We start from the raw sequence: 19042 nt of genomic DNA, 5'->3' as shown, positions 1-19042 counted from the left end.
GAATCCATGGGTAGCCTCATGTGCTGAACACTTTTGTGGTCAATACATTGTATCCACCAATAAAATAAATAAAAAACCTAAAATTAAAAAAGTTGTAAGCGAAGATGCCAGAGTCTTTTTCCCGCTCTTTCCCATCATGCAACATCTCACTCCTCCAACCGCCTCCGCGCCCCCCCCAACTCGGATTCGCCGCGCGCGGCAGCCATTTTAAGTAAAGGGGGCGGGAGCCGCCGAGGATCTGTGGCGTGAGCCGGCCCGAGACGTCCGGGTGTAGGGCGGGATATCAATTCAATAAAACATTCACAAATAGTTAAAATCAACAATAAGCTTTTTAAAAAAACACAACTTGATTAAACATACGTCAGCTTTCTACATATCTGGGCAGACTTGCCTAAACAAGAACGTTTTTAGCAGGCACCGAAAATAGCATAGTGAAGGTGCGTTCTTCACTGGGTAGTGGCTCCCTCTCTGGAAAACCCAGATGTCAAGAACTACATAACTTTTTTGATGTTTTCCCTGACGTTTCATGATTTGTTGGAAGCCGCCCAGAGTGGGCAGAGTATAAATAAAATAATAATTATTACGGAGTGGGTTTTAATGTGGTACTTTTAGAACTTTGCTCATGGAGAGATAAATGTGCCTGCAGATTTGCCGCACTACTTACTGGTTTTGTCCAATCTGCGAGGATTTCTGACCAGCCTTTTTTCAAAGATTTAGGTCTCTTGGTTGGGAGATCGAGTGGGCATTTGATTCACCTCTTATTAGGGGACGGGTCCTCTGCCTTAGAAAAAGTGGGCTGTTTTGCTTTTAGAGCGACAATATTTTTTTTCCTTGTGCGGATGGTTAATGCCTTTAGAAGGGCGGCCGCCAAGCTCTTATCTGACAAAATGTCTGGTATTTAATTTTGTGTGTGTTTTTGTATTGTACTGTATATCTTTCGTAATGGCTCCGGCTACACAAAATGAAATTTCATTCAGGATGCCTGCAGGCTGTTTCTAGAGCGCTGCTGCGCTCCTGTCCTGCTTGAGGACAACAGGCGTCTGGCGGATACGATGCTGGGCTTAGGTGGCCTGACCCAGCAAAGAGTCCGTCATCTCCAAATTTAATGATCACTTAGTTAAATATATTAAGGTAAATTAACTGAAAACAGCTTGCAGATACTCAATTGGCTTAGGATTTTATTTAAGTTAACTGATGAATTAATATGTTTAATTTCATAATGTGAAGATCTAAGGATGTTAATGTTTAAGTTATTTTTTAAGAACTGTGATTTGGAAAACCGTTAAAAGGACATGCAATGAAATTCAAGCAAGGGGAAGCGAGGAAGTCACTTAACAATGTTAAAAAGTGTGATTTTTAATAAGGCTATGATTTATGTTTGTTTGTTTTATGTGTTTGCTTATAATGTTGTGAAAACCAATAAAAAATCCGTCATCTCATTTGCCCGTGCGCCTCCCTTGCCTGCCGGCGCCCTACATCAACCCGCTCCCTCTCTCATTGCAATGGCGCCGCGAGCCCTCGTGAGGGAACTAAAGAGCCTCGTTTTCCCATCAGCCCCTGCGGCAACGGCGCGGGCTGCGGGAATGAGGGGGAAGGAGGGGGCGGGGAGCGCGAGCGACGGAGGAGGCGGAGCGGCAGCAGCGGCGCTGAAGGAGCGTGCGAGGCAGAAAGTGTAGGCCGGGAGGCGGGCGCACGGTCGGTCGGGCGAACGGACGGGACGGGGCGAAAAGCCAGGCAGGGAAAGGTCGCGGCGGGAAACGGGAGAGAGAAAAGCAGCGGCTACATTTGACGAGAGACGCGCCTCACTCGAGCCTTAGGAAAGAGACGACGCCACGCCAGCCCCCGCCATGGCCGAGACGAAGGTGAGACTCGGGAGGGTTGACGAAAAGCGCCGGCGAGCCTCGAAATCGAGAGCGAGGAGCAGTCAAAGGAGGTCCCGGGGGCGGGGGGGTTGGAGAGAGAGAAAGCCTGAGACTAGGCCGCCCTCTTGACTCATTCCCCCTCCCCCACCTCAGGTTTATTAATCCGTTGACGCCCCTTATTTCTCCGCCCGCTTTCCACGGGCTGCCTCAGCGCTGCCTGGCAGCCGTTTCTCCCCGCCACCCCCTCTCCCGGTCTTAACAAGGCCTGGGGCCTCCTATCCTCCAAGGCGCGCAGGCAGGGCCGCCGCCGCAGCAACGTGCTGCGCGCGATTCGCGCTTGCTGGGACGTGGCGTTCCCTTGGGCTTGTAATAATTTCTATAAACCCCCTCTTTTTTGGGGGGGAGTGGGGGTGTACTGGGCCCTTCTCTGTCTCCAGCCCCGGGGTGTGTGGGTGTGCTGAGATCTTTCCCCCCCGCCGCCTGCTGGAGGAGGAGGCCGCCCCACGTGCTCCGCTGCCCATCCCCGCTTCTCCTTCAGAGAGCCGGGTTTTGTCACAGCGATGTCCTCTCGTTAGTATTTCCATTTTTAAAATATCGTTGAGAACACCCGCATTGAAAGCGCGCTCAGGGTCACAAGGCTTCAAACAGGATGCAGAAGGTGGCTGCTGCTGCTTGCCATTCTTACCAAGTACTTCGAGGGATGCAATCCTGTGCACCCGCTTGGCTGGAGGAAGAGGCAGTTGAATCCATTAAGGCCGCAGGCCTTCGCAATATAAAAGGGGATGCGAATTTGCTCGTTTGATATATTTGGCATGATAGAAGAAATGGGATGGGTAGGAAAACAAAACTAAACAGTGGGAGGGCACAAATAAAAATCTGACAATTGGCCCAGAAGATAAAATAGCTACTAAGCACAGTAAAACCGCTTTAAATCCCACAATACCAGTTTTAATTTAGTAACTTTGTTGTGCACACTCTACAAAGAGAAAACTGTGTTTAAAATAGTGATATTTGTATTTCCTTGATTTGGTTTCTACCCCCCATCTTTTGATCACCAAGTAAAAACGTTGTGTCTGCTCTACCTTCTCTGACACCTCACATTGCTAATAGACACATTAACTTAACACCACAATCCCCTGTCCTTGGGAGGATTCCAGTTGTTCTATATTGCCTTTTTATATGTAAGAACAAGCAGGCACCATTCAGATTAAACAGCAGCTACTAGGCCAACAACACGTAAGTTAAAAATTGGCATTACTGCCCAGCCAAAGTTTCAGAAAATAAATGGTTTTTCATCAAGCACTAGAATTGTATAAATGTAGGTGTATTCAGAGGGAGCTGGTTTCACAGAGAGGGTGCTACTGTTGGAAAAAACCGACCTTCTAATCACAGTTTAAAGAGCCTCTGTAGACAGTGACATGACTAGGAGGGCCTCCTCATCCAAGAATCTTAGTGACCAGTCAGGTTGATTTTCAGAAAGGTGCTCCTTCAGGTAAGTTAGTCTCAGGTTTTTTATGGCTTTGTAGGTAAAGACCAAAGCATTAAACCTGTTCTATTTGCATATTAGCAGCCACTACTACACTTTTAAGCAGGCATAGGCAAACGCAGCCCTCCAGGTGTTTTGGGACTACAACTCTCATCATCCCTAGCTAACAGGACCAGTGGTCAGGGATGATGGGAGCTGTAGTCCCAAAACATCTGGAGGGCCGAGTTTGCCTATGCCTGCTTTTAAGAGTGGTATAGTATATACATGGTAGGATGTCTCAGTCAGCATCCCAGCCACTGCATTTTGCTCTAGCTGCAGCTTCCAGACCAACCCTAAGAACAGCCCCACTGCTGCACATTGCAGTAATCCAGTCTTGAGGTGGTTGATCCATGAGGCATAGTAGCAAGGCTGTCCTGGTTCATAAATGATAATAGCTAGTGCACTAGCCAAAGCTGGGGGGGGGGAGTATTCCTAGCCATTGTGCCCACCAGGTCCTTCAGTTCAAAGCTGACAAAACATCCCATTGTTGCACACTTACTCCTTTGGAAGAGTGCAGCCCTATTCAGGGTAGGCCAGCATCCCAGATCTCAGACTTGGGAACCACCTGCCCACAGGACTTCTGCCTTGTCCAGATTCAGTTTTAGACCATCTATGCATTGAGGCACTGGTTCTGGACTTGTATGGCCTTACCTGACTCAGGTGTTACTGAGAAATAGAGGCGGCTGTCATCAGCTTATTGATGACAGTATGCTCCAATTTCCTAATTACTGTTTCAAGCAACTTCATATAAGTACAGTGGTACCTCGCAAGACGAAATTAATCCGTTCCGCGAGTCTCTTCGTCTTGCGGTTTTTTTGTCTTGCGAAGCGCGGCTATTAACGGCTTAGCGGCTTTAAGAAAAAGGAAACGAACTCGCAAGATGTTTCGTCTTGCAAAGCAAGCCCATAGGGAAATTCATCTTGCGGAACGACTCAAAAAACGGAAAACTCTTTCGTCTTGCGCGTTTTTCGTCTTGCGAGGCATTCGTCTTGCGAGGTACCACTGTAAACAGCATTGGAGAGAAGATGGCACCCTGGACACCCCATAACATAATTATCAGGAGGCCAAGTCACTCTGAAACTGGTCCTTTGAGTAGGAAAAAATCAATGAAAAACAATACCATCAGTTCTTAACACTGAGCTAATCCATGAGCATCGCATTGTCATTGGTATCAAAAGGCATGTGGATGAGTGAACCATGTTCTCAGCCCTTAAAGTTGCTGGCTTCCAAAGAGGGGAAAGCTCCATTTCTTTGTGGTGAGGATGAAAGTGTGGGCTGCAAGCCACCTCTAACAAGCAGACTAGAGGAGGGGTGGAGCCCCCTCCACCAGCTCACTCATCAGCATGGAATTCCTGCTTGCCTAGGCTGGCTGATGTATATACTTGTTACATTAATTAGTAAAATGAATGCAACTATCACTTCCAGACCAAAATAGAAAAATTGGATTAAATGGCTAAGATGTGCAAGTTCATAAGATCTTGCATTTTTATTATTGGTGGTCTTTTTGAATTAAATATCACAAGCCTCTTAGCAATTTTGTTTTAAGGTTCGTCATGTGACTTTTTTCACAGGACACACATGAGGAGCATGACTTAGCACCTGACAACGTAGATGATTCTAACCATGACCCTCAGTTTGAGCCCATAGTTTCTCTTCCTGAGCAAGAGATCAAAACTCTTGAAGAAGATGAGGAAGAACTCTTTAAGATGTAAGTACAATAAGAATGGTGCGTCAGTGACTTCCAAACTTTGGGTTGGGGCATATTAATATGCTGATGGGTTGCAGCATGTGCACATTGGCAAGGCATACATGTTGTCTAGGACAGTGTCTTTATTAGGCCACCAAAATGTAAGAAAATAGTGTCCAAGCTTTGGGATATGGGATTTTTTCTTAAGAGTCAGTACAACTGTCTTTTTCTAGATGGCAATGTAAATCTTCGAATGGCCAAACTTTTAACATGTGGTAGTCTGTATTCAACGACTTAAGGCTTTATTCTCAGTGAGCAATTCTCAGTGAGATAGAAGGGCTATCTTTTTTTAAAAAAACAACAACAGTTATCCACTTACCTAGAAACGAGGAGTGCAAAGTTGGTTTCCTTTTCTGTGACAGAAACTAGTGTTTTCTATCATATAAGGAATGTCAATTTTCAGACCAGTTAGTTCATTGAATTTATGAATTACATCCCACAACAGAATGCCCCAAAGCAACTTGAAAGTGTAAAATAAAGCAAATACATACACATATGAAAAGAGAGACTATCTTGTTCCAACAGCTATTTCTTCCCAATGTACCTATAGTAGACTAGAAGCCTAGTACTACTGTCTTTAGTAAGGATTAGTATGTCCCCCACAACAACTTGTGTGTGTTTTTTGAGAGAAAATATTGGGGAAACAAATGGTCTAGGGGAGGGAAGCATATCAAATGTACATTCATATGGAGCGTTAATGTTAAGAGATCGCAGTTCTGTGAAAAATCTGGTAAAAAGTTCCATGCATAAACTAAGCTATGCCTTGTGTCTCCCTCCCCAAAAGGCGAGCAAAACTCTTCCGCTTTGCATCGGAAAACGATCTTCCCGAATGGAAAGAACGAGGCACTGGTGATGTAAAGCTTCTGAAGCACAAAGAGAAGGGGACCATTCGTCTCTTGATGAGGAGAGATAAAACCCTAAAAATCTGTGCAAATCATTACAGTATGTGATTTGGTACACTGCACTTGTTGTACAGTACTACTTATTTTGCTGTAATAGCAAGAAAGGAAATTAATAATAGGGGCAGAAGGTGGCGAAGGTCCTTCTGGTTCTGGTTACTAAGGAAGCGTTATACCCAAGGCCACTTGCACAGCGAGCTTCTGCCTGCATCATCAGTTGGTGCGATGTTGGAGGTTAAAAGGATCAAGAAGCTATGTTGTTTACCTTCTCTTAGCAAACGTCTTTCAGATACAACCTCCATATATAATCCAGTATGCCACAAGCAGACATGAGATATTTCACAAAGGCATGCAAGTAGCTTTAAGCAAGATGGGGGTACCGTGCTGTGCAAATGAAGAAAACTACGCATGGCCCAGTCACTTATAGTCCAACCTTCTTTAGTTCAAAAATGGCAGTGAAACCTTCACATGTCTTAACCATAATAGCATGAAAAACATGCAACACTATGTAGTAGGGTTTCAGAAAACTAGTCCTAAAGGGTAGCGTTAAGATTCTGGAATGCAGTCTTAATTGTGAATAAAATCTAGTCATGCATTCATTGATAAATAGGCTAGACTAGAACTTAAATGCATTTTTAACAATCTTTTATGTTGCCGATAAGGTAAATATCTTCAGGCAGACAGTTAAGGAGGCTGTGTTGTTTGCTCTAGTACTTCCTGTGCCCAGCTACTTTTCTCTCTCTCTCCCTGCCCCTGCTTTTCCTTTCTAGTTACACCTGTAATGGAGCTGAAGCCCAATGCAGGAAGTGACAGGGCATGGGTGTGGAATACACATGCTGATTTCGCAGATGAGAGTCCTAAGCCAGAACTTCTGGCAATTCGGTTTTTAAATGCAGAAAGTAAGTTAAAAGCAACATAACTTTGATCACTTAAAATTGCTGTGTATGTATGAAGACATGTGAAGTGTCTGTAATGAAACAGGCTACCCTCTGTGCTAGTACTCTGTTAATACTTCAACAGGGTTGACAGGCCTAAAGAGCACGTCTCATGACTTCTATAAAGTAGGCAGTCTGGGCTATTTCAGAAAAATTTTATAGGTCACATGCAAATTGTGGGCAAGCAAATTAAGTATACTGGATTTACTTTTTGGATCGATAGGATTTTAGAGGTCCTTAAATCCTTGCCTCTTAACAAGTGGAAGCAAAGGTTATTGTGTTCTGCTCTCATGTGTCCTGGCCAAATGGAGCTGTTATTTCTATAAAAAGTATTGACTTGCTACCATAGCAACCTTCAGGTTCTGTGTTGATACCTTCTTGTGGTGTGCCAGTGAGGAGCATAGTTAGCTGTTGCATGTAAGCCATTCAGTAAACCCAGGGAAATGGAGCACAACTGTACTTTCTGTGCATAATGTGAAATTGGCTTTACGGACTTGAAGTTGGGGATGGAGGGAAGCAAATCAGACATAGGCCTTTGCTTCTTGTTTTCTGGCCTATGGAATAAAAATGCCTTTTTTGATGAATGACATTTTTCATTATCTAGCATTGAGCAACAGTGACCTCGAGTGGTAATTTTTGCTAATATATTGTAGTGTAACGGTAAACCACCTGACAACTTCCATTGTATGATAGTTATGAAAGTATTGATATGTTATCTTTATCAGAAATCCTTTTTGCTAATATTAACTCTATTAAAGAAAAATCTGGCAGTGATGCTAGTACATGAACTCTAAGATCTAGTTAATCAATAGGTCTTATGATACAAATCTCCACTGCACCTACTTGTCCAGCAAAACATCAAAGAGTGCATTTTACACTGAAATGTATAAACAGTTCTAGAAACTCAGATACTCTGTAGACTGCATATGTACATGTGGCTTTACTAGATCATAGGTACAGTGGTGCCTCGCAAGACGAAAAGGATCCGTTCTGTGATTCTCTTCGTCTAGCGGTTTTTTCTTCTTGCGAAGCAAGCCCATTGATGGATTAGCGGCTTTTAGTGGCTTATCAGCTTATCGGATCAGCTGATAAGCGGCTTAGCGGCTTAGAAAAGGGGGGGGAGGGGAAAAACCCGCAGGAACTCGCAAGACATTTTCGTCTTGCGAAGCAAGCCCATAGGAGATTCGTTTTGCGAAGCACCTCCAAAACGGAAAACTCTTTCGTCTAGCGAGTTTTCCGTCTTGCGAGGCATTCGTCTTGCGGGGCACCACTGTATTGTCAAGACCAGAGCTTTCCAAACTGTGTCTCGATACGTGTCAGCTGCAGTATGTAGGTGTGTCACACGAACGTTCTCCATGCTCCTCCTGGGGCAGGAAATGGGTTAGCTTAACCTCTGGTTTGCTAGTAAAACTTAATTACTGTGTCCCAAAATGATGCATGTCTAAAAAGTGTCTTGCCAACATCAAAAGTTTGGAAAGCTCTGGTCTTGATACAAAGAGGATGAGTGTTCATGCAATCTGAGGTACCAGAGAAAAAACGTTACTTACTTTAAATTGTGTCTAGATCCATTGCAGTATATTTTACGATACTTTGTTTCCTTAAAACAGATGCACAGAAATTCAAGGCAAAATTTGAAGAATGTAGAAATGAGGTTGACAAGGGAAAGAAAGGTAAGATTTTTTTTTCTTCTGATGAAGGAACACTGTAGTCAGGAGACTGCAAACAATTCTGCAAAAGCCCCTGAACTGTCAGAATAATTGGCATTTTATATATGTACTATATGCCAAGTTTTAGACCCTCCTTTAGATCCTCATTTACTTAAGCAGAAATGTAAGAGTTAAAGAGGCTTGCACTGAGGTGGTCTTTCCTTTTTCCATAATCTTCAGCAACATGCATCTCTGAACCTTTCAGCGTTACTGTCTCGTCTTGCTGTTTACCTAATTTTAGAATTTCTTGATCATACCCCACAGTTTAGCAATGTCAGAAAATGACATGCTATAAGTTTAGTTAACTTTATTCAAATCAATTTATTGCTAAAGAGAGAAGCAAATTGTGCATTGTTAGCACTCTCTTATATGCTGTTTTGAGGATAGACATTCTGGCTTTCAGGTAAGGTACTAAAATTATGGCAGTTGCAAGAAACAGTATGTAATCTTGGAGAACAATTGGAAATATAAACAAGATACATGGTCTTTGCATAAGAAGTCCAGCACACATTGTTTACATATCCAGCGATGACTAACTCATTTGCCATATTGACTGTGTTCACAACAAGCAAAGAGCCTGGACTTAATAAATTGTACTTGTATGAGCTCTGTGCTAGTGTGTTCAACCTTAATCTGTTTCACATGCATGGTTAAACAAATCAAGCCCTACTACTGGCAGACACCAGTCTTGTCCCTCAGGCTCTAGATGATATTGGTGTGTGTGAGAAGGGACACACGAAAGAAGGTGGTTCCTAAGGTACCCAGGTCCCAAGTCATTAAGGGTTTTCAGGCTTGAATTGAACCCAGAAACCAATTAGCAGCCAGTATAAATCGCTGTGGGACGTGGGTGGTGCTGTGGGTTAAAACACGGAGCCTAGGACTTGCCGATCAGAAGGTCGGCGGTTCGAATCCCCACAACGGGGTGAGCGCCCGTTGCTCGGTTCCTGCTCCTGCCCTCCTAGCAGTTCGAAAGCACATCAAAGTGCAAGTAGATACCTTCCAGCGGGAAGGTAAACGGCGTTTCCGTGTGCTGCTCTGGTTCGCCAGAAGCGGCTTAGTCATGCTGGTCACATGGCCCGGAAGCTGTATGCCGGCTCCCTCGGCCACTAAAGCGAGATGAGTGCCACAACCCCAGAGTCGGCCACGACTGGACCTAATGATCAGGGGTCCCTTTACATTTACCTTTATAAATCACTGAGAACTGACAAGATTTTCATAAGGAGAAACAAACCACAAGCCTGGTTTGGACACGGTGCTAAATTATTCCTTTTCTAGTTTGTTTAACTCTTCATGCCAGGGAAGGAATGAAGTGGGAGCAGAACTGTGCACCAGCACACATCGTGTACACAGTATGATTTATTAAGCCAAGGTTATTCACTTATTGTTGCATGTAACACAGCCAGTGACTGCTAAAGAATTTTCTGTTAACACCTGTACATAAGAAAATTAACTTGCTATAGTGTACATAGGACCAAGAGACATGGACAGCGAGGGAGCTACTAAAGTGACCTGCAACACCTGTGCCATGTCTGTCTTCATGCCTGAGAATGTGGAAAACTACACCTGCAAGGAGTGCAAGCGGATTCCCTTGCTGAAAGACAAGATAGAGCAACTTGAGACCCGCCTAGCCACACTTCAAGCTACTGGGCAAGGTGAGGAATTTCTCATTAGAGCAGACTGGACTCTCTTGGAACAGCAACACAGGTGGGGTGCCCCTAGGAAGGAGGAAGATTGCCCATTGCAGGAAACGAATGCCTGGAGGAACATGACACACAGAAGCAGTACTGTCAGGAACCATGCTTTGACACTGGAGCTGCAAAATCAATTCCATGCCCTCAACTTGGACACCAATTCTGGGCTAGAGGAGCAAGTACAGTAGTTGCAGACCTCAGAATGCATAGAAGTGATGGTGGAAGGTGCAGTGTGCAGAACAATTCCTGTCACTCCCCAGAGGTGGAAGAGAAGTGTTGGTGGTAGGTGACTTCCTTCTGAGGGGGACAGAGGCAGCAGTGTGCAGGTTTAACAGGATGTATTGGGTGGTAAACTGTCTTCAGGTGCAACAATTCACTATGTGACAGAGAGGTTGCCAAGTTTTATAAAGCCCACTGACGATGACAACCCCTTCTGATTCATGGGTACAAATGATACTGCTAGATGTAGTCTTCAGCATAATAGCAAGGGATGTTGACACTCTGGGCAGGAAGCTGAAGGGCCTTGGGGCACAGGTGGTATTTTCATCACTCTTTCCTGTTGAAGATTGGGGCACAGGAAGAGGAAAATGTTGGAAGTAAAGTACTGGTGGCACAGGTGATGTCAGGAAAGGTGTAGCTTCTTGGACCACGTTCTCTGCTCCTTTGAGGAAGGATGTCTGGCAAGAGATGGGTTGTACCTCATGGCAGTTGGCAAGAGTGCTTTTGCTAAGAGTCTTATGAACCTGATCAGGAAAGCCTTAAATTAAACCCTGAGAAAGAGGAAGAGGACATTACAGACTACAAGGAGACACCTGGTACTGAGGATAACAGCTTCACTTATGCACAGGAAATGGAGGTGTTGCTCCAGAAACCTGCTGAAGGGAAGGAAACTGCAAGAAGGTGGAAGAAGCAACAAGAGGATCATCTCTCTTGGACCTGTTACTTACCAGGAAGTGATCGACAAATGATACAGAGGCAAGAGAAATCTGAGTGTAGTCAGACATGTGCTCTGGACTTTAAGAAGGCCGATCTCAAAAAGCTTAAGGAATACTCAAAGAGAAGAAATACTCAAAGAGAAGGGAGTCCAAGAAGAATGAGAGTTTTTTAAAAAGTGGAATATTGAAGCTACAAAGGCAGACCATTCCAACAAGAAAAGTGGGAAACTTCTAAAGAAACTAATGTAGCTGCATAAGGTGCTTACAGATGAGCTGAGATTTAAGAAAAACATATATAAGAAATGGAAGAAAGGGGCAATCACAAAGGAGAGTAGCCAACAGTTGCAGGGAGAAGGTCAGGTGGGGCAAAGCTCAGGTTTGCAAGAGACGTTAAAAATAATAAAGTAAGTTTATTTGGCTATGTTCAAAGCAAGAAGAACAACAAGCAAGTAGTGGGTCCTCTGCATGGAAAAGACTGAGAAATTTTATTGGGTGACAGAGAAGGCAGAACTGCGCAACACCTACTTTGCCTCTGTCTTCACCCAAAAGAAAAGCAATGCCCAACCTGGCGATAACAGAATAATAAATGTTGCAAGGAGGGAGCTGCAACCCACGATAGGAAAAGAGGTGGCATGGGAACAGCTAGTTACTTTAAATGAATTCAGATCTCCCAAGGCAAGTATAGTGTCCTGATCAAAGGAAGTATTCATCCTGCTCTGTTGGTCTTGCCTTGGTCAGAACACATCTGGAGTACCAAGTCCAGTTCTGGGCACCACAATTTAATAAGGTTATTGACAAGCAGAGGAGGGCAACCAAGATGATCAGGAGTTTGGAAACCAAGTCTTATGAGAAATGGTTGAGAGAATTGGGTATGTTTAGCTTTGAAAAGAGGAGACTGAGAGGAGTTATGATTGCCATCTTCAGATATCTAAAGGGTTGTCACATGAAAGAGGGAACAAGCTTGTTTTCTCCTGCTCCGGAGGCTAGGATCCGAACCAATGGATTCAAGTTACAAGAGGAAATTCCAATTAAACAAAAGAAGAAAATTCTGACAGTAAGAGCTATTTGAAAGTGGAACAGACTCCAACGAGAGTTGATGGACTCTTCTTCCTTGGAGGTTGTTTTAGCAGAGGCTTGATGGCCTTCTGTTATGTATGATCTTGTTGAGGTTCCTGCATCGCAGGGGATTGGAGCAGGTGGCCCTTTGGACCCATTCCAACTAAATTCTATGATTGCATAAAAGTAGAAAAATACAAAACATTTCCTAAATATATAAGCCAGAAAAAGGATTACCAACTAATGCATTCTAGAATTCTATATAATTAAGGAATGTGTTATAGATAGCACCTTGGCCAGGCATGTAATTATTCTAGTACATAACAAATTTATTGAAATTTAAGCGCAGCTCAAAGCCTGAGGTTTCTTAAAAACAGTGACTTCTACGTTCAGAGTATTTCCAAGAAATATGTTTCTCAACCAGTAGTTTCACCACCCCTAGGCAGGATAATAGCTTTTCGGGTTAAAAACAGAGACATAGCAAATTACATCCTTAGCTACAGTAGCTGAAAGAGAGACTGGGGACCTGTATGTTTGAAGCAGTTCCCATTTCCAGCATCCTATAAGCTTTTCTGACAAGCTAGTGGTATTTTTTGAGTTGTGCTAAAGCCATCAGCCATCCAAGTCACACTAAGATCATCCAGGGTATCGCGGGTCTTTCATATGATAACCTTGGCATGGCATGTGTCAGGGGTTCAGGGACAGAGGCACAGGTGAGGGGGGAGACGGAGAGCGATGGGGAAGAATCCCAGGACTGTGAGGAAGAGGATGACAATGACTTGAGGTCTTCCATGAGTCTCTCAAGTGAATCGGAGGATTCCCAGAAGGGGGCGCCCCTAGTCAGGCCAAGGGGGGTCACAGGGGGGACCTGCCAGGAGCAGGGAAGCAGCAGGGAAACCCCGAGTGGGAGTGGGAGATCGGGGCTGGCTTCCAAGCAGGAACGAAGTGAAGAGAGTGGAGTTCCCAGTGTGACACACGGAGCGGAGCAGGCAGGAGACAGGGGAAGGAGATCGGGGCAGGACGTCCTGCCGGAAGAGGCGGAGAGTAGTACAGGGAGTAGTGTAAGTGTCAAGAGGAAGGTCAGGGGTAGCGAACGCGCGCCAAGTTCAAATGTGGAGGCGCGCGGAAATGGAGAGAGCTCGGAGGAGGAGCCTGGCCCCAAAGCACGAAGGAGGGGGGAACAGGCATCGGAGGAATCCGCTTCAGGAGAGAGCAGGAGGGAAGGAACCCAGGGGGGCAGAAAGACCCTGCGGAAAAGGAAAGACAGGAAGAGGTGGACTAGCACAAGCCTCTTAAGCTGGTGTAGGGGTGGGACCGATTCAGAGGGGACTTAAAACGTCTAGGCTAAGAGACGCGGGGCTGCGCGCCTCGGTTGTGGAAGCAATAATGAACTGCAATAAACATCCTTGTATATAAGAAGAACCTGGCGTTGGTCTTTTGTGAGCTGAGACCTGAGGCAGCCCTGACAGCATGTTTCATGTGAAGTGAAAGACTTGTACAGCATCCTTTGTCTTAGGGGAATTCCATTGTGCTCTGATGCTCTTTGCTTGCCTGTACATGATTTCTGCTTTTCAAATGGCCCTCAGTGTTTGTGCCTTGTTTCTGTTGTGAGAGGGGAAGCAAAGGAATCTCTTCTCAGTTACCGTCATACCGTGGTTCCTGAAAGCCTTGGTACTTGTACATTTTGGCTCCTGAATGCCGTAAACCTGGAAGTAAGTGTTGCGGTTTGCAAACGTTTTTGGAAGCCAAACGTCCGACGCAGCTTCCGGTTGAGTGCAGCCAATCTGAAGCCACACCTTGGTTTGCAAATGTTTTCAGAAGTCGAATGGACTTCGGAACGGATTACGTTTGACAACCAAGGTACGACTGTACTTACTGTTTCCTCCATTTGATACAAGTGGGGCTTACTATACTCTTCTAAAGAGTGCTTGATCTCAGTTCCTTGCGCATCACTCACTAGTCAAACTGGACGTTCACTATCAAACATGGTGTTCTTATGACCAGGGAACTCTCAGCCACAATTGACAGGATTACTTGACACCTGGATCTCTGTCACCTTGTTGGATGTCTCTGCCCTGCAAGCAGCTGATAAGGAAATGAAGTTGTGATATGAGTGATTGCAGCCTGATGGCAGATAACCAATAAGTTGCTCAGTATCTACAATCAAGGAGAGATTGAATTTTTGCGACTTCCTCTTAAGAACCCAGATGGAGATTCGGGATAGACAAAAAGAAGTACTTCGCAAAACACACACAGTGGTACCTTGGATTAAGAACGCTGCAAACCCAGAAATAGGTGTTTTGGTTTGTGAACTTTGCCTTGGAAGCAGAACATGTTTTACTTCCTGTTGAGTGTAAATTGAGCCCCCTGCTGCTGTGGGAAAGCATGCCTTGGTTTAAGAACGCTTGGTTTAAGAACGGACATCCGGAAGTTTGTAAACCAAGGTGCCACTGTATAGGTACGGAATTTATTACCACAATATGTGATAATCACCACCAACTCGGATGCCTTTAGAAGAGGATCAGGCAGTCATAGAGGATGCTCTCAATGGCTGTTAGTCGTAATGGGGGAGTTACGCAGGCGTGTTGTTGCATTTGTGTCCTGCTTGTGAGCCTCTCATAAGTATCTGGTTGGCCCCTGGGTTACAAGAGGATGCTAGACTAGATAGACCTTTGGTCTGATTGTGAGGGCTCTTACATCAAGTGTTCAGGGCCATGATTAACAGGTAAGCAATCTTCATTTTTATGCTTAATAGCAGGCTCACTCTGTGCCTGACTGCAATATTCAGTCACGGTGCTTTTTAGGCCTGCTAGAGTAATCCAGGATGTTGTGAACACTTTCCCTACTTGTGGAAGTCTGTTTCAATTGATCTTGGTACAGATGACCCTTTTTGTCCTTTCCAATCCATAATTCTATGATTACAGGTGCGTTATTATTACTGATGAATTTGAGGTATAGAGAAGTTACAAGTTTTAAAAATCTTGACGTTGGGATTTTTTAAGAGAGACTCTTAGTATTCAATTGACTTTTTATGTACTCATCAGAACGTGAAGTGTTATTCTCACTGAAGTGTCTGGCTTTCATATAGTTGCGTCATAGCTCTGCATGGATACATATATATATATATATATATATCAGAACATTCCAAAATTATTTCTTTCTTGCAGCACTTTGTTACAGTGGAATAGCTAGTTGCTTTGTAATTAAAATTGTATTAATGGATAGCAATTCAAAATCGTCGGGTAAGGAGGGGAGATTCTCCCCCCCCCTTTGAGTTCATGTTTTTTCAAACTATGAAGCATTACTTTTTCCTGCAGATTATCCTGAAGGCATAAAAACATAGACATGTTGCAATAGAGAGCTTCTACTTTTCAAATAATGTAACCTTGGGTTGAAGTAGCTTCGAGATGAATATTTTCGGGTTGCGCTCCATGGCGACCCGGAAGTAATGGAGCGCGTTTCGCCGCATGCACAGATGTTCAAAATGACGCCATGCATGGAAGCAGCGAAATGCGACCCGCAGTCGCGTGTTATGTTCACTTCAGGATGTGAACGGGGCTCCGGAACGGATCCCGTTCGCATTCAGGTGTACCACTGTATCTTTTTTAAAAACTTCGCTGCTTATGATCTGAGTGCCATAAGGACCTGCCTGTGAGAAATTGGAAAGTCAGGAACCAACCAATGCCTTTTCCTTCTTCCCTCCTGGGCCTGTAGTTGCATGTCTTTCATCCTAACCAAATTACCCAGCTTCTCCCAAAGAACTTGGGGCAGTACACATAGGGTGGGTTATTGCATGTTACAACAGTATCCCTCTCGGGTAAGCTGAGCAGAAATATAACAGCTTTTGCAAGGCTGTCCCATTAAGTGGAACTTTGAATCTGGCTTATCTGTTGTTCAAATCACAGCATTCGCCACACTGTCTGTCTTGCATTATTACACCATACAAAATACTATATTGTTCTCTCAGATCTTTTTGACATGTTTCCATATTACCTGCTGCACTGTCTAATAATATCTTTAAACGTTTTTTAGCAGGAACAGAAAAAAATGATAGTGCTGATAAAGTTGCCGAGAAACTAGAAGAACTTTCTGTAAAGGAGGAGATCAAAGAATCGGAGAAAGAAGTCAGGGAGAAAACTGAAGAAAAGCAATAAATCATCTTGGGCCTTGTGTTTTATTTTTTTCTTAATTTTTTAATTTTTACAAGGGACTTTATAAAGAACTGTATTACAACATTCACTTTTTTTTCTAACTTTTTGCCCTTTTTGAAGAGATCTTCAGAAAAAATCCATTCCCCAGTCATGAAAATGTACTGTGCTAAACTTTCTTTTCCATAGTGGAAACACTTATTTATAGTCATCCAAGAGAGTGAATAAAAGTTTGAAAATGGTGTCAAAGGACAGAACTGAATTTTCTGTATGCTTCAGATGTGTGGCTGCAATTATTACCTTGGGTTATATTTTTCAGTGCATAACTTTAGATGAGATGTAGTATAACTGAATTATACCAGTAGAAAAAGTGCAGGTAATAAAGATGTTTCTCATATACTGTGACTGAAAGCTGTTAATGAATGAAACAAGATACTCTATATTTTCCTTGTAAGTGGGGTTTGAGTGAACGTACGTGTTTCGTGAAACTTTGTTACGGAAAATGGCGTACCCCTTAGAATATAATGTCATAATCCTCCAATGGATTTCAGCATACTTATGGTTTCTAATGGTCCTTTGTAGTTGACCGAGCATGGCAGAACATACGTTCTGAATTTGCCATGGCTGAAAGTGATGCTGGTTGGCAACAATGAAGCTTAAGACCTTACTATATTTCAAATATTTCTCCACGCAGAACAAGAATGTGCTGTCTGGAAAGCTTTATGATTGCTCGCAGTTTGCGGAATAGATGGGACACGAAGCCCAGTTCACTATGATCTCTTTAAATCTTCAGTTTAGCTATCCATTTAACACAAGTATTAAGATTAATGTATTACATATCCTGTTATTTGTTGCTGTCTTAATGATAGCATACCCTAGTGCTTTTTGCAGGTGGGGGAATTGACTTAATCTTAATGGGGCTTCAGGCTGTGGGAAAGTTGAATATCTCTTAGCATCCTTGGGGGAAAGCATCAACATTTGAGGACTCCATCACTCATAGGGATAGAACCTCGGTCAGATGTAGCGTTAAACTTCAATGCCATGTACCTAAACTAAAATGTTCTACCGCTTGTTCTGCCATTGATAATAAAAATTTGTTATCTTGCAGGATTTCCTGCAAGGATAGTCTTATGTGGAAGCTTATTTCCACACGGAAGTCCTTTTCGATCTCTACGTAAGGAACAGCCAAGGGTGTTTGCGACTGACTGCATTTGGCACACAAGTTTACACTTCTACTGCAAAATAGGCAATGATTGCTGACAATGCCAATGATATTCCTGTATCCAGGTCTTTGTTGCACAAGTGTGTATGTGTCTGGATTGGGGTTTGTCTCAGTCCAAGTCCATTTTTTATACATTTATATTGTCCCACTTCTGTTAACTGTGTGGGTCTCCTCAAAACACATAGATTGTCTAACGTACTTGAGAGGTGAGAATAACTGATGCAGTCTTTAAAGGTCTGAGCCTCCCATGTACACATCGACTGTATATTGAGTGTGCATGTGTGTAGATGTGAAACGTTGCTTTTCCTATTCGTAATAGTATGCACAACACTTCGAACGCAAGCCTTTTCACGTGAAACTGGGTGGCGAAACCTTTCACTTAATATAATGGATTTAGAATGCGTCCTCTTGTCTTTACCTAGAATTATAAACATTTCCTGGATTTTCTGTTTCCAAAAATTGTTTTGGATTTCGATTCTATGATTAATTCCCCCCCCCCCCCCCGTTCTTTGTGCATACTGTTAGCTGCGTAGCATTTTGCCCTTGTCATGTTTGATTCTTATGGCTGAGTCTGTCAAGACTGCTAGAATTTCTTCGGACTTTTCTATGTGGGGGTGGGAATAAGACCTGCAGAAATACCTCATATTAAGGACTCTTGCCAGTATATATGATAGTAATGCATTTGAAGGTTAAAAGGGCATTGTCTATTGCTCTTCAGATCCTCCCATCTGTAAAAGTCACCATAAGTGGATTCTGATTTATCTTGTCAAAGGGAGAAATTTTGCTCACCAAACTAACTTCAAAATAAATTTAACTGTAATCATCATTCTTGCTTTTTTTTAGTTCTTATAATAACATCAGATATACATTGATGTTACAGAAGCAGAAAATGGCAACAAGCCATATCATGTGACCTTTTCAATGCTAAGGGTGCCTCTGCTGCAACCATGCCTTTCTTCAAATATGTTGTCTCATGACACATTTGTATACTTCTTCACATCCTCTGACTTGTACCTGTGATTGTTTACAACTGTTTAAAACATTCACGTGACATGATTTTTATATGGTACATTTGCTCACCATAAAACATGTTGAGGTTGGAGCGCCTTTTGGATGTTAAAATGTATTTTACATTTTTGTTTTTTTATAGCAGAGAGGAAGGAAGGTGTGCTTGTGTGTGTTACTGTGTTAACTTACTACGCAGAAGAAAGAGTTTTGTGAGCCTCCAGTGTAAAATCTGGAGGTTTCCAATGTTGAAGCAAGACTGGATTTTTTTGTCTGTTCATACTCACGTGTTATGCTTTTATGGAAGAGAA

The 19042-nt window shown here is 43.4% G+C and overlaps 1 protein-coding gene across 5 annotated transcripts; it reads left to right on the top strand.

Moving 5' to 3' along the window:
• Nucleotides 1-1596: 1596 nt before the first annotated feature.
• Nucleotides 1597-18552, top strand: RANBP1 (RAN binding protein 1). 5 transcript variants are annotated; one of them, XM_081175131.1, is made up of 7 exons: nt 1597-1862; nt 4959-5095; nt 5919-6076; nt 6804-6932; nt 8576-8638; nt 10135-10326; nt 16392-18552. In XM_081175131.1, exons 1-7 carry the CDS (start codon nt 1848-1850, stop codon nt 16508-16510), a joined length of 813 nt encoding a protein of 270 aa, XP_081031257.1. In that variant the 5' UTR covers nt 1597-1847; the 3' UTR covers nt 16511-18552. The 5 variants fall into 5 exon arrangements, with proteins under 5 accessions (XP_081031257.1, XP_081031258.1, XP_081031256.1 ...); XM_081175132.1 differs by having other exon boundaries at nt 1598-1862; nt 10144-10326; nt 16389-18552; XM_081175130.1 differs by having other exon boundaries at nt 1598-1862; nt 16389-18552.
• Nucleotides 18553-19042: the final 490 nt, after the last annotated feature.

The sequence above is a fragment of the Podarcis bocagei genome (assembly GCF_964188305.1).
Source record: "Podarcis bocagei genome assembly, chromosome: 16".
In the NCBI taxonomy this organism is placed as follows: domain Eukaryota; kingdom Metazoa; phylum Chordata; class Lepidosauria; order Squamata; family Lacertidae; genus Podarcis; species Podarcis bocagei.
The sequence above is the reverse complement of the archived record's forward strand: the minus strand, read 5'-3'. Positions and strand labels throughout refer to the sequence as shown.